At 30.4% G+C, this 15,815-nt stretch overlaps 1 protein-coding gene across 2 annotated transcripts; it reads right to left on the bottom strand.

Annotated features, from left to right (window-relative positions):
- Positions 1-200: 200 nt before the first annotated feature.
- On the bottom strand, positions 201-6,097 carry LOC107840428 (phosphatidylinositol/phosphatidylcholine transfer protein SFH8). 2 transcript variants are annotated; one of them, XM_016684285.2, is made up of 15 exons: positions 5,901-6,097; positions 5,693-5,796; positions 4,411-4,714; positions 3,908-4,007; positions 3,529-3,795; positions 3,335-3,412; positions 3,143-3,244; positions 3,004-3,053; positions 2,794-2,893; positions 2,519-2,608; positions 2,309-2,425; positions 1,946-2,078; positions 1,260-1,663; positions 687-761; positions 201-425 (listed from the first exon to the last, which is right to left on the bottom strand). In XM_016684285.2, exons 2-15 carry the CDS (start codon positions 5,724-5,726, stop codon positions 402-404), a joined length of 1,878 nt encoding a protein of 625 aa, XP_016539771.2. In that variant the 5' UTR covers positions 5,727-5,796; positions 5,901-6,097; the 3' UTR covers positions 201-401. The 2 variants fall into 2 exon arrangements, with proteins under 2 accessions (XP_016539771.2, XP_016539770.2); XM_016684284.2 differs by having other exon boundaries at positions 2,309-2,428; positions 5,901-6,093.
- Between the last annotated feature and the right edge of the window lie 9,718 nt (positions 6,098-15,815).

Here is a 15,815-nt window from a genome sequence, read left to right as displayed (position 1 = left end):
AGAAATGTTCCATTCCTCATCAAAATTTTGGGAGTTTCTACTTGAATATAAGGCATGGGTTGATTGCAAGTAAAAACACTTTCAAATGTCACATCAATAACAATAACCAAACCTCCGTCCCGACTTTCTTCATTTAAGTTCATTTTATATCATCATTTCAAATGTTACTTCAGTATGTCATAAACAAACTCACAACAAACTTGCAGAAAATATAATTTTTCACATTATGAGAAAGCATTCGCCTCATTTTGTAAATGAAATTACACGATCTGAAAAGGAAACACTCTAACACAGACCACACTGCACAATGACTGGTAATATTGCCAATACACATTACAAATACGATCTCATTTGGATACTGCAGTTGAAAATCCAAGATTCGTGTCTGAAGCATCTTCATCTTAAAAGCAAAACTTCTTCTTTTTCTGCAGAATAAGACATTATGGATGCAAATTAGCAATAAAAAGAAATTTATGGCACCACACAAATACACCAACTTAATAGCATAAAGAGGAAAGTGCGCACACGTTTCTGTTAAAAAAAAAACTGGTTTACTCATATTAGTTTTTCTTCCCAGCGACTAAAAAAGGCGACCATATTAATTATTATGGAAACAATTTCAAATCCAAATTAGGCTAAGTGCTAATCTGATGATGTTCAACTACCATGCAATAACAGAAACTCACCTGGAACTTGGCAACTTCTTGACTGTCAATGTAAGCGAGAAGTTCTTCTTGCCTCATTAAAGCCTCATGTAATGCCTGTTCAACCAGAAAGAAGCAGGGAAGGAGTTATCAACTCAAGAATGAAAAAAAAATTGTGACGTAAAAAGTAGCTGTTGTTTTCAAGAACTAATAAGTACATTTTAAAAAAATGCTTATGCTGGAATATTCACAACATACAATTTTATCTCTTGCCGGCAAAAGCAAACCTGAACACCCCAAACCAATTTTTTTCTCTTTATCCATCGGAGTACTATTCCTCTAGGCCTCGACAAACAATCTTAAAGTACAAAATTTATACGCAAAGAAATGACCACAGCAAACAGTTCAAAGCACAGAGTTTATATACAACTAAATGCCACAACAAAATTTCAAACTATAAACTGAGTTGATTAAACCCATATTGTAGTCACTAGATATCCAGGCAGAATTGGAAGTTGCACAAACATATGAGCAGCAAACATGCACGTTAACATGCTATTAAGAGGGACTGTTGATTTCCCTTTGCTTATTTAGAGGGACATCATTAACTGTTACCTTCTTGGTTGCTATTAACTCAGCTTCTAGGGCATCCACTCGGCAAACAGCTGCATTTAGCAATTCAGCTTTCTCATAAGGCATCTCAGATGGCTTTTCTTGAAGCGTGTTTACTTTGTCTTCAAGCTCACCCAGTCTCTTGAGAACAACAGAGAGCAGTTGAGCTTCTGTAAAGGCTGGAGTAGGTGAAGGGGGCCGAAACTCCTCTTTAGGGCTAGCATCAAAAGTGAAGTCTTGAACAACTGGATCCTCCACAGTCGATGCATCTTGAAGTTTTTTGGTAACACGACATGTAACTGAGCGGAAAAGTATCATCACAGTCATGAAGAAGGTCATAAGAAGTCCTAAAACTCGAGCACGAAAACCTTCTACCGACTTTTGAGAGTTTGCTGGTGGAAGCATCACTGGAAAAAGTAAACAGAGATGAAAAACATGTCAATACAAAACAACAAAGTTTATCAAGACAACTGCTGTAGTAGGCCAACAAGTAGCATAATATGTTCGAGTTAACCCTAGAATTGTACGACTAACAGTCAGATTTTCTTTTTTTTCCTTTTCCTTGATCAGGTGCAAAAATTTAACTACCAGTTTAATTAACTATATGAATTCAGCAATAATTATGATTCCTCCCCTCCCCCTTTCATATTGTGTACAAAAGCAGTAATTCTCTTCTCAATAATTCTAACCTTTGGGGGTGGAGAGTCTTTGAAGGGATGGTTCCTTCTTCCAAGTAGAATCGACAGCCTTGTCAACCATGGGAACATATTCATCATATCCTGGGAACTTTGTGGTGTAACCAGTCATTCCAATAGCCTTAGCCTGTTCGATGACGAGCAAAACTTAAGTATGACAATAACAAATGATCTACTCAACTTCATATTCAAAAAGGGGCGTGAAAGTGATTAATCAATCGTAGGTTCATCATCTCAACATCAAATAATAATTGTGGTTTGATGTCCAAAGCTTCTTTTATAAAGTAATGTCCACAAAATTTCTTTCAGTAAAAGAAAAGTCAACTCATGAAATTGAGCGAAAATAAAAAGTATTACCTCTTCTCTGACAGGAGTAAGCCGAAGATGTGAATAACTCCTTACAGCTTTGGGGGAAGCAATATCTTCAGCTTCAGATCCAGACTCAGCAGTAGAGGTGTCACTACTACCTTTCACCTGCTAAAATATAGAATGTGAGTACTGATCTTCAAGGAAAGCAAACAATATGGAGTATTTCATGATAATTTTGAAAATTGGCAGAAATCCTACCGTTGGGTAGCGAGGCTTAGCGTAAACTACCTTCCCTTCACTATTTAGAACTTTAACAAGCTGCTTGGCACGACGTGCTTCACCAATCATCTAAATCCCAAAAAGATAAGGGGTGGGGTTCTATTAGTTTGAAATATAAACACAGTTGCATCACCAAAAAAGATGTTTTATCATTTTCAAAATAATCTTGGAGATGAACGTATCCCTAAAGTTGTGACGATCAGAGCATTATCATAAAACTAACATTACAACGGCTGTGAGGGCCTTGAAAGTACCTTCAATATATCTGGATTTTGCCATGGGCCTTTATCTGAACGCATGCAACCTCCTCGATCTGCACATGTACAGGCACCACCTAGGAAATCTGGCAATTCACTGCATAAAAGATGAGCAGAAGAACATTGAACGAACTGTCAGCAATACTACAAAACAAATAAGTAGAGAAAAATTCCTTGTCCGATGAATAAGAATTCAGTTGCTTTTACCTAGCATCAACTATTTCCAGCAATTTATTCTGATACTTGTTCCCAAGAACCTATAACAGACATCAAAACAAAAGTAACGTAAGTGCAACCACATCTTTTGAAACAGAAACAACATAAGTGGAAAAGTGCATTGACAGACATGTATCTTGGAGGCCGTCTTGGGGTCCAGAAAGCTCTTAACAGTATTCCACAGGAGCCTAAATCCAGGACCAGCATTGATTATGAACATCTGATGAAGAGTCTGCACATATCAAAAAATAGGAAAATGTGTGAATGACCCCACCGTTAGAAGACCCTCAATATATTTATTCAGATGGGGATAAAATCATACTTCGGGGTAATTATCACCATCAATCTTCTGGAGCCGCAAAATGAGCTCCCTTGCGCTCTTGCTAAAGTTTTTCAAACCCTGAGAAATCAATGATTAAGAATAAAGGTAGGAAAAACACCTAGTTCGCTCAAAAGCTGGTTCTCAAATCATCAAGGTTAGACAAGGAAAAACCAACAACAACAAGAGTAACTTACCACTCCCTGAACGTCCAAAATGGTAGTGCTACAATCTATCTGCCTTTTTGCAGCAATTGTACAAGCTGGAAATTTAATCAAAAAGCTTTTCTCGAACTCCCTTACGTGGTATTTTACATAACGATCCATGGTTGTGACTTGCATGAGTTTGTTAGGATCAACTTTCCCTAATCTTTCAATGTAAACTGGTCTTCCCTCCTTATCAATCCCATGATAACCTTGGGGATAATATTTTACAACTTCTTCCATCTCTGGGAATTCAAAATCCTGATGAATAATTAAGTACAGAAAAAATTTCAGCCTAAATGTTTGTACAAGAATATGATAAAATATAATAAAGAAAATTGCCCTAGCCATATATGACATGGAGTAATATTACCTGTGTGATTGTGTCAGCCCCAAAATCCTTCCTCCACTGAAGCATATCAGCCCACATGTGCTTCGCTTTCTCGATATCAAACTTTCTTGCTTTTAAAAACCTGCAACAAACATAGAACAAATGTTAATAAATTGGAATGCTTGCAAACTGGAAAACACCAAGAAGAAACAGACAGAAAATTCCAGATCCTGCTTAATTCTCCATAAGCATGCATGCATGTTTGTATGTATGAGTTTTCATTTTGACCAACTGTAAATTTAAACGTCTGTACTCAATTTGATCTATCCTCGTTCCAATTTTGGCAAGCCTGTGAGAAAGTTTTTTGATAAAATTGACAAATAAATCCAATTTTCACAGAAGATCCATGTGAATAAAGTTTCAAACATGAAAGGTATAATCCAAATGTCTTTAAACACTCAAAAGCATCACACTGACATAATGCAGCATAGATCTTATCACTTTGGCAGACATACATGTAGATGTTACAGGTACGAGGATATTACCTCAACATCATATAGTAGTCATCATGTCTCTCAGGTAACAACTCATCCAAAAGTAATGCTTGCCTAAACTGATCAACAGCCTGTAGCTCCTCGGCATCTCTAATATCCTCAATGGAAACTGAGCTCACCCGTCCATCACTTTTTCTTCTACTACTTTTCTTCTTAAGAGAATGTTTGAATTTTGTTGATGCATTCAATGCTTTCTTTTTCAAAGAACCAATTCTCGTCCTCCTCTCATCCTCTGAATTCTCAAAATCGGATTTCCTCTCTCTTCTCTCATCATGTGTAGATGACCCCTCAAAGCCTGTCAAGTAGTAGACAAAAAATCAATTTCAGAATATCATCGTAACGGGTAAATTGGAGGCACAGTGGAGAAAACGGACTAGACCAAACAAGTTGTCAATGCAAGTCAATTAGAACTCACCAAGTGCAGAACCAAATATGTTTGACAAAATCATCTAAAAGCTCATTGCTATTGAAGAATAAACATAAAATAATAACAGCTCCTCTCTACTACATGATTTTCCAATTCCCTTTGTGTTTATATAGCCTTTATTTACGTCATCAGAAATTAAACTTGCAAGCAAATTGTATCTTATGCACAAAACAGACAATTGGTTAACATGGAAAGGAATGGAATATATTCTACATTCCACGTAAAATAGATCGATCTTTCTTGCCCACTCCACAACCCAATCACCCTTATGTTCTTTTTGGTTTTTTCAAAATTCACACTTCTACCGGAACTCATTCTGATGGTTGCAAACACCAGAATGTGTATCAGATTTCATCAGTTGATTATCAGTCATTACTGTAGAAGATGCTACTTCTCCCAGTCCCACGTAAGGAAACCCAAACCACCAGACAGGACATACCCCACAACAACTCATTAGTCATATCATTTTCCTCCATATTTGTTGCACTTGAGCCTAGGATCGTTCGGAAAGAGCCTCTCTCTGCCTCCACGAGGTAGTGATATGGTCTGCGTACTCTACCCTCCCCAGAACCCACTCCTGGAATTTCAATCGGTAGGTTGTTCTTTCTGGGTTTACTATACAAATCCTCTATATCAATTCACCACAATTCATACCCATCGCATCCAAAACAGTCAACAAAATCCATGAAATTGAATAATTCAAACAAGAGTTTTAAAAAAAAAAAAAAAAAAGCCCTAATTTTAAGGAAGAAAAATAGGTAATAAAATAAATTAGTTGACCCAGTAATGCACTTCAAAATCATAAATTAAAAATCATAAAGAAAGAAAAAGGGAAAATAAACTCACAAGGTCTAGCAAAGCGATCTAATGGACCGGACATGGCTGCCGGCGACTACCGAAATCAAGAATTTTCAACTCTCCAAGAGATCAGAAAAAGCTCCACAAATTCCCTGTAATAATACCCTCCAACAATTTCAGATACAAGTGGAAAAAATAAAATAGAATAGAGAAGGGAATTAATATTGATTGTTGAATTTCTGGTGCATCTATCTACCTTTTTTCGAGTGTTGTCTAGGTTGAAAGGAGGGCAATACAATACTTAAAAACAAGAAAATTATTAAGTGTAACCGAAAAATTGGAGTAGAAGAAAGGGTATTTCTGGGATTAACAAAATTTTGTCACCGGATAATTCGACGGCGATGTAGAAGAGAGAGAGAGAGAGAGAGAGAGAGAGATTGGGAGGTTAATTTATGAGCTGTTTAATTGGATTTTTAGAAGAGGAAAAGGAAAGTGTGGGACCCAAGAAAATGCCACGTGGCCGAGGGAAAAAGAGAGTGTGTCGGAGTAGGTATTTTTTTTTTATTTTACATCGTATCTGGTACCGCATTGAAGTCAGATTAATTCGAATTCGCATCACGTAGGGCCTTAATCGGGGGAAAACACTCTTTATTAAGAATTTTTTTATATTCAGAGCTTAAACTCGAGGCCTCTGATTAAAGAAGAGCAATACTCCCTCCGTTTCGAAATAAGTGAATTGTTAGGGTATTTATTAGTGTTTCAAAATAAATGAATCATTGAATTTTTTTTTTAAATTTACCGTTATAATTTGACAATCAATTAACTTTTGAAGAGATATTATAAAATTAGCTTTTTCTTTTTTGGGATAAAAAATTATATTATATTTATATTTTTTCTTAATTTGTATATCAAAATTTAATATTTTATTTATGAAAAGTGCTAAATGGCGACAATAAACGGAGGGAGTATTTGGTAAGGGGTGGGGAATAGAGGAATTCGCCGACAATTGTTTTAGTAAATATGCCAAATGGATATTGATTGACTAATCATATTGTCACACTCTGCTTTTTGGTATTTCTTTCTTTTTAATTCCCTTCAATAGATACTTCCAATTCTTTGTTCTTTTTGTATTTTTTTAATTGAATAAAGATAAATACATTTCGAACTATAACAAATAATGCGTATATATTCTTTGTCGTATTTATATATATATATATATATATATATATTTATTATTGATAAAGTGATACGTAAATCCTTCTCACAGTAATGAGAGGACATATATGTATCCAAAATATGACGGAATTATATATACCATTTATCATAGTCTATAATATATTTTGTCCCTTTTTATTTTAATTTTTTATTTCAAATAATTAATTCACTTGCGATCCATTGTCCAACCTAATAAAATCATTGAACTCAATTTTAATATATTTGTCCCTATTTATTTTAATTTTTTATCTCAAATAATTAACTCAGTTTCGATCTGCTGTCCAACCCAATTAAATCATCGAACTCAATTTTAAACCAACTCGATCCGACCTCTATTTTTTATTCCAAATCCAATATTTGTTGTGTTTTTCTCTTAAACGTAAACTCAAGTCATATTACATTGTTTGGTAGTTATTGCTAGTTGGTGTTTGTTGGTTGAAGGAAGAGAAGATTAAGTTGAAGCTAGGAATGCGATGACGATTCGCGCGGTGAAGTATTTTCGATTCAATGAAAACGATGATTATTTGATGTAAACCAATAATAGATAGTGTTTCAAGTATTTTCAAGTTGAATATGAAAGCTATGATTAATAGTGATATAATCTCATTCATCTCACCATATCATATCATATCATATTTTATTGAACACTTAATTTGATCCATGTGAATAAATTATTTGGATAATAAAGTACTTACAAGTGATTTCTCACTCTTCAAAACTTGAATTCTAACGTTTGATTAAAAATATGTTGTTTTATAGACTAATTTATTATGCCATTTGGTCGGGGAACTGTGTCTTTAGTATCTACAATATTGAAATTGTCTTTGGTTGTGACTATAATAATTTAACAAATTATAGCTATTGAAATTATTTGTTATACCTCTATTATATTAATTTGGTATTTGTTGTTTCATATTTAAGGATGATATAACTCAATAAAATACAATAATTTTAATAAATTTTCCTATATAACATTGCCAATTATACATATATAAATACCACAAAAATTAAAACTAAAATTTAGCAATGATAAATGGATCAAAAATGCAGACAACTATCTACGCAAAGATGCTCCAATAAATACTCAAAATCGTCATCTTATTAACATAAAATTTATTATTTTATCATGATTAATTAATTGTGGCAACATGATTCTAATTAACGTGTAAATATATTGTAAGAAAAAGAAATAAAATACTCATGGTTTTGTGTTTTATTATAACTTACTTTTATATTGTTTAGTATTATTATGTTAATAAGACTTGGCTAATTTTTTGTTGTTACGTTTCATTGTACGTCTTATTATTTGATTCTTTAAACCCAAATATCACAAATAATCTTCTTTTACTAATTTCTGTAATCTCATGACACCATAATGATATTACAACTCACTTTATCTTACCAACCTAAAATGTTAGGTTAACCCCTCAAAAAAGACAGGTAAACAAACCAATAATTCTTGAATTTGACTTTAAGATATTGTGCCTTACCCCCTTGTTTCATGTTACGTTTCTTTTAATTTTTTTAATGCAATTTAATGAAACTAGTAGCACTAACCATAAAAAAAAAAATAATATTTAATTAAATTACATTTTCCCGCTCCGTAAGCAGGGAAAATATTTTTAATCATAGGGTGTGTTTGGTACGAAGGAAAATATTTTCCAGTTTTTTGGTTTTCTTATGTTTGGTTGGCTTATATGTTTTGGAAAATATTTTCCAAATCAACTTATTTTCCTTAAATTTAAGGAAAATGACTTTCCTTAAAAAAGTAAGAAATTTTTTTTCCAAAACTCTCATTCAACCTCACTTTAAAGTTGAAATGTTCATACAATTCTTAAAATCATCTACCCTGCCCCCGCCCCCAATACCCTATCACCCCGACACCACCCCTACCCCTACCCCTACCCCACCACCCAAATTCAATTGTTTTAAAAAGTATTTCAAAATTTTTTGTTAGTCCATCCCCTACCCCCACCCCTACCCCTACCCCTCCAAAAACAATATTAAAAAATTCAAACTTCCCCCTACCCCTCCTACCCCCAACCCCCACTTCCTATCCCCCTCAAAAGAAAAATTAAATTTATTTTAAAAATATTTTCAATTTTTTTCTTCCCCCTCACTCCCCTACCTTGACCCCCAACTCTACTAGCCCCCTCCCCCCTTAATTTTTTATTTTTTTTCTTAACAAAAAAATTTAAAACTTTTTCTTACCCCACCCCTACTACCTATTCTGACACCCCCACCCACCCGTCAACCAACCCCCTTTCCAAAAAAGAATTTAATTTTTTTAATTTATTTTTTAAAAAAAGAATTCTAAAGTGTATTTTTACGCTTTGGCTAAACACTAAAATATATTTTTTGAAAAATATTTTTTCATTCACCAATCAAATACTAGAAAATATTTTTCGAAAAATATTTTTTATCCACCAATCAAACATAAGAAAACAAGTAAGAAATCAACTTGTTTTCTAGGAAGATATTGGAAAACATTTTCCTTGATACCAAACACACCCATAGTGTTATTTTTAATATCTTAAAATAATTTAGTATGGATTAAATTTTAAAAATTGAGAAGAACATTTATCAAAATGGACAAAGACAGCATCATAAGCTTATTTGCCTAGGTGACCACGCTAGATATTTTATTTTATTCTCCCTTTACGTAAGATTCAACTGACAACTGGCTGGCTCAGTTTCTTTAATTCCGGATAACACTATGAGCTTTTTCATTTTATTTTTTTCAAACTCACAACAATAAATTCATCTTAATTTTTCCAAGTCTACAAAGAAGAAGATGAATGTAGTTTTATGAGATAGAGTAAATGTTTTTAAATTTAACCCTCCTCCTTTGAGATTGAACATAACAGTTATCCTTTTCCTCTTTTTTGCAGTAAAAGGTTAAAAGATGCAGTATTTGGTCACGTCATTATTAAGATGGGGACAAATTCTGCAAAGTGTACTAACTGTATATGGAAGAGGTCAGAGAGCATTCTACAACATTAAAATCTTGAATTATTGACATTATTCTATCCAACGGTAAAGGAACTACTACTAGTAGTAGTAGCATTTAAGCATGATACCCTTACATCTCATGACAAGTCCGTTTTCTGTTATGTTTGGATCGGATCTACTCACATTTTCGTTTGTGTATATATATATATATATATATATAAAAACAAAATCATTTTCATTAAAGATGGAGGTCTAAATAAACCACAAGGATAGAGTTGAACCAATCAAAACTACTGTAAGTGATAATATAAAATTAAAAGATAAAGTTATTGATAAAATAATTTGGGCCAATTAGCAGGGGATTTTCTTTTTTTCTTTAATCATCTTTTGATTAAAAGTATTTTTTTAATACAAGCCCAAACACTATAAAATAATTAAAAATGTTTTTTTAAAAAAAAAAAATTAAATTGTTTGTGCCAGTGGATATATGCAAGATCATCAATAATTGCAAGCTAGTAGGCATAGTACAAGTACTTTAATCCACCAAACACATGTTGTGACCATAAAGAGATGGCTGATATAAATTCCTACCGAATCCAACTATCAAACAATTAATATCAAATTCATATGGTCCGTGCTGATCGTAGCTTGCGGTAACTTGAATTTTTTAAATTCTTTTTTGATTCTCATATGATATTTAATGAGTTAATAACCCAAATGATCGCTCAATTATGAGTTCTTCTCTAACAAAGTCACTCAACTTTAATTTTTACTTTAAAAGTCACTCAAGTTATTTAATTGATATTTTTCATTAAAATTTGCTAACATGTAAATTTTTTAAAAACAAAAAATTATTTAAACGATCAATTCAATGACCCGCCCATATCCAAAATTCATTTAAATAGTTTAAATGAATATCTTTTTTATTTCTTAGAATTTTAATTTTATGATTATTTTTTGCGATTTTCTTGTCCAGTGATTATTCTATACTCTAAAGTATTTATAGTCATATAAATCTTCAATTAATATCCTAAAATCACAATCATTTGATTGTACAATTTTTACTGCTAATTTTACCTCGTTGTAATGTATGTATATTAATGTTACTAATGTTTAATAACATTAGCTAATATTTTATATCATATCATTTTAGTTTTAAATCTACATCGATCCCTTTTATCAACTTATTAGGAATATAGTTTATTGTATTTATTTCATGCATATGTATATTACACAAGTGGTTGAAAAATCAATTCTGTAAATAAGTATCACATTGATAGTTATTTAAATTTAATCAGCTAAATGAATATGATTCTGAAAATCTTAAAAATTAATTTTAACATTATAAGTGAATTGATATAAATTATGTATGATATTTTAAAATTTTCGAGGGTTAAATATAAAGTAAGTATGTAATAATACGGTTCAGATGATTTTTTTAAATTTTTTATTTTAAGTAAAATTTCATGTTAGCAAATTTTAATAAAAAATAATTAATTAAAAGAAAAAATTATAGAAAGTAGCATACTTAAGACTATAATTACAATAAATAGCAACACTTTTGTAAAATTACAGTTTATAGTAAGAGTAACATTATTTTACTCATAAACTAGATAAGTGCATGTTTTACTCTCACTACTTTACATTTTTTTTATTTTCACTCCACTATTTCACCTCCCCTAAATATAGTTATATTTTTTACCCTTTTATTTCATCTTGTTTTTTTATTCATTTTATTTTTTTTTATTTTCTCTGCTTTTTTGTGTGTGTTTTCTTTTTTCTTTTCTTTTTCACATTTGAAAATAATTATCTCCATGATCTTCAAAATTTCAAAATAAAACATCATTATTGTCTTTCACTCTCTTATATCTCTACCTTTGTTTCTTGTTAGTTTTATTTCATCTTACTTTTTTATCATTTTATTTTTAATTTTGATTTCTTTTTCCTTTTCATTTTCTCTTTCCACTTTATTTTCTCTCTTCTATTTTTTTTTTTCCCTTTTTCATTTTTTTTCCTTTCTCATATTTTTTTTCCTTTTTCTATTTTCGTTTTCTTCTCTTTTTTTTTCTATTTTGTTTTGTTTCCTTTTTTTTTTTACACTTATATTTCTCTTTCTTCCTTTTTTTTCTTTTTCACTTCTCTTTTTTCGTTTTTTTATTTTTATTTTTTTCTGTTTGTTTTTACTCTTCTATCTTTAACTTTTATTTTGAAAAGAGAAATATGTATATCACATACACATATTCAAAAAAATACAAAATACATAATCATACAGATCTGGATATATATTTACAATACAAAACATACATATATATTTACGGAATACATATCATATTTATATTAAACAGTAACAGGCATAACTATACTATATATCTTCATATGTATTTGCGAAATACAAAGGTGACTCATATAAAATAAGAATATACATATGGATCAAGTATGTATTCTGTAAATACATATGCAGAGTTATATGTATTTTATATGGTGTTGGATTTGTCTTTGAACTGTACATACTATATCGTTTGGAGGGTAACATATGTATGTACTGTTTAAGATATGTATCATTTATTTTTTTATTACCTATATGTATATGTATATAATTGTCATTTTTGTTGTAAATATTTTGTGTCCTATATGTTTATAGATACATGTGAGTTAGATATGTATTTCTGTAAATACATATGCAGATATATATGTATGTTTTTTACCGTAAATACATATGCAAATATGTATGTCTATTTATTTTGTATATTTTTTGAATATGTATATATGATATAGATATTTTTCTTTCAAAAATAAAAGATAGAGATAGAGAAGTATAAAAAAAAAATCGAAAAAAAAGAAGTGAAAAAGAAAAAAAGAGAAGAAAGAGAAATAGAAACTAGAAATAGAAATGTAAAAACAAAAGCGAAAGAAGAAGAAGAAGAAGAAAACGAAAAAAATATGAGAAAAGAAAAAAAAATGAATAAATAAATAAATAAATAAACGAAAAAGGAAAAAAAGAAGAGAAGTAGAAAGAGAAAATAAAGTGAAAAGAAAAAAGAAATTAAAAAAAAAAAAGATAAAAAATGAAAGAACTAGCCAGGAAAAATAGCTAGGGATATAAGAGAATGATATTTTGAATTTTTGAAGATCATGGAAATAATAATCTTCATAATTGAGTTTGATTTGAAAAAAGAATCTACTAATTTAAATAAGAGTGAATTATGAGAATTTAATTAGATGGGATAATTATTCCTTATTTAACTCAACTAATTTGAGTAAAACAAGGGCAGTAAATCCTGTTATATATGTATTTGTATAGCAACAATTTACTTAAATATAAAATACAATTTGTTATTTTTCTTAATTATAAAACTGTTATTATAAAAGTTATAATTAATGCTCTATGATTGTTATTTTTGAAATAGATTGAGTGACTTTGTAAGTAAAATATCAAAGTAGAATGACTTTACGAGATACGAACCCTAAGTTGGGTGACTTTTGAAGTAAGAAACATAGTTGAGTGACTTCCTGATAGGAAAATCATTAGTTGAGTAACTATTTAAATTATTAACTCAAGAATACTCCCTCAGTTTCATTTTATATGTCGTCTTTTGATCGGACACGAGGTTTAAGAAATGATTAATGACTCTGTAAGGTTACAAAATTGCCCATGTTAACATTTACTTTTTAGTTGTCTTTTCTTATTATATGGGATCCAGTGAGAATAAAATAGGGATGTTGTCATTAAATAGTTACCAAATTGGGAATATGACATTCGTTTTAGAACGAATTAAAAAGAAAATGATGAAATATAAAATGAAACGAAAAAAGTATTTGCTATCTAATTGAAGTCCTATTAATTTATATCAAGTTAAGCGGAGTACGTTCAGAGAAGATGTTCCTATCCTGAATTTCTCAATAACCAATTCTAAAATTTTCATTAAGAAAGAGACAATCTCATTTTTTCAGAATAGTTTTTTTTTAATCTTAAATTTAGTAGCTGATTATAAAATTTTAAACTCAATTTAGCGTCACATTTCAAAAAGTGCTTCAAATTTATTTTTTAGTTTTATTTTTATAAATTTCAATTTTTTTTTTTTTTTAATAAGAAGTACAATTAAAATATATTTTTACCTCTAACTTCATATGTTTTAAAAAAAAGGTGAAATTTATGGTGGAATGCCTACTTATAGTTTCTATGGTTTATAAATTGTACATGCATCAAGAGTATGAGATAGAATCGGCGTATAAATTTCTACTTTTTTGTTTAAGTTTGATTTATTTTATCAATTAATATGTTAGGATCGACATAAATTTTTTTCCTTTAAATTCAACTCATTTTATTCTTTTACATATTACTTACTACTATATAGAGAGAGTATTAAGTAAAAGGTAAATTTGACCAGAATAAAGTCATAAACCAACAAAATAATCAGAGAGGTTTTAAAAGAAGGAATCAAAATCAATCATAGTACTATAAAATAACAAAAATTGACTTTCCGCGTGGAACAAAAAGAATACTAGAGGAGATATTCTTCTCCTTAAAATTAGAAATTAGAATGCAAATGGCAATATTTCTTGATTTCTTCGCTGGCATACTCTATTAAGACTAGAAAGAGAAAATCATATAAACAATAGTAGTATTGTTTAGGTCCAAATAATTTCTTTAAAATATTCTTGAAGAGTTTACGACTTTTAAATTTGTTAAAATTGAGCATTTTTGTCTCCATAAGTATTTAACTAATTTTAGTTAGTATTAAATTTGGTAGCAAATGTGAAAAAAAAAAAAAAATGGTATCTTAACATAAGCTCATATTAGGTGGTGAGTTCTCTTGTAGTTTATGCTATTTTTAGTCTATTATAATTTTTGAGACTCGGTTTTTTATGTAGTGTGTAGTTTTAAAAATAAAATAAAATTGAAGAGACTTTGATCGGTTCTTTTTTTTTTTTTTTTTTTTTTTTTTAAGGTTTCTATCAAATCTAATAATTATAAGTTCGCTCGGCCTGACGTGCTTATCTTGTGTAACAATCCTACAGAGAAAGTTGCTCTTTTAGGCGGACAACTGTGTGACAACATTATAGAAAAAGCGGCACATTCTTGTAACATGTTATGGTCTCAACGCCCTTATGAGGTAGTGATGAGTTTCACGCGCTCTAAGTCCCGCCTGCACGCGATTAGGAAGATTGGCCATAGAACGGTACAAAACTTATGTGTGTAAGAAATATTCGATCGCCTAGAGTGTACAAATGGATTGATTAACAATTCACAGATGAAACAATAGCTAAAAAAGAAAAAAACATTCATCCCTTTTTTCTATTTTGCATCTATAGTATTTTTGTCTCGGTAAATTTCTTTCTCAGTTAATAAATATGAAATCTTAGGTTACTAATTGGTGAAATACTGTACAATTTGACAAATTTTGACAAAGACATAAAGTATTCACGTTTTATAAAATTAAATGACTAAACCTATTTTTAAATATATTGAAAAAGGACCACTTCAAATCAATCTCAAGCAAGGGACCATTTAAAAAAATATCTCAGACTAGGAACTAAAGAAGTACAAGATAAAATTCAACGCCAGGAACAGAAACTTAGAATAACTGATAAAGTTGCTGTCATGTGATCAGGACTTGAAAGCAACTCCTTGCAGAATTTAAAAATGAGGTTGCGTACTATAAATATTTATAAACAGACCCTTCCTTAAATCCTACTTATACTGCCTTTTTAAAATTCAACGCTGGCTTTGGGAACTTTCTCGGCAGTGAAATATGAATACGTTTTTCTAAAAAGTAATTAATATTTTTCTAATTATAATTATTTATTTTAAAACAAAAATAAAAAGATAAAAATAAACAGAAGTGAGTATCTAATATTATCATCATTTGGCATGTGGCATTTAATTATAGACACTAACCTTTTTGACCACGCTTTTACTTTGTCGGAATGTGATACAATTAATTATTAAGAACGGTGGAAAAGAAGAACAGAAATGAAAAATGAGAAAATAAACTATACTTTC

This window comes from Capsicum annuum, chromosome 8, assembly GCF_002878395.1.
Source record: "Capsicum annuum cultivar UCD-10X-F1 chromosome 8, UCD10Xv1.1, whole genome shotgun sequence".
NCBI classification, from domain to species: Eukaryota; Viridiplantae; Streptophyta; class Magnoliopsida; order Solanales; family Solanaceae; genus Capsicum; species Capsicum annuum.
The sequence above is the reverse complement of the archived record's forward strand: the minus strand, read 5'-3'. Positions and strand labels throughout refer to the sequence as shown.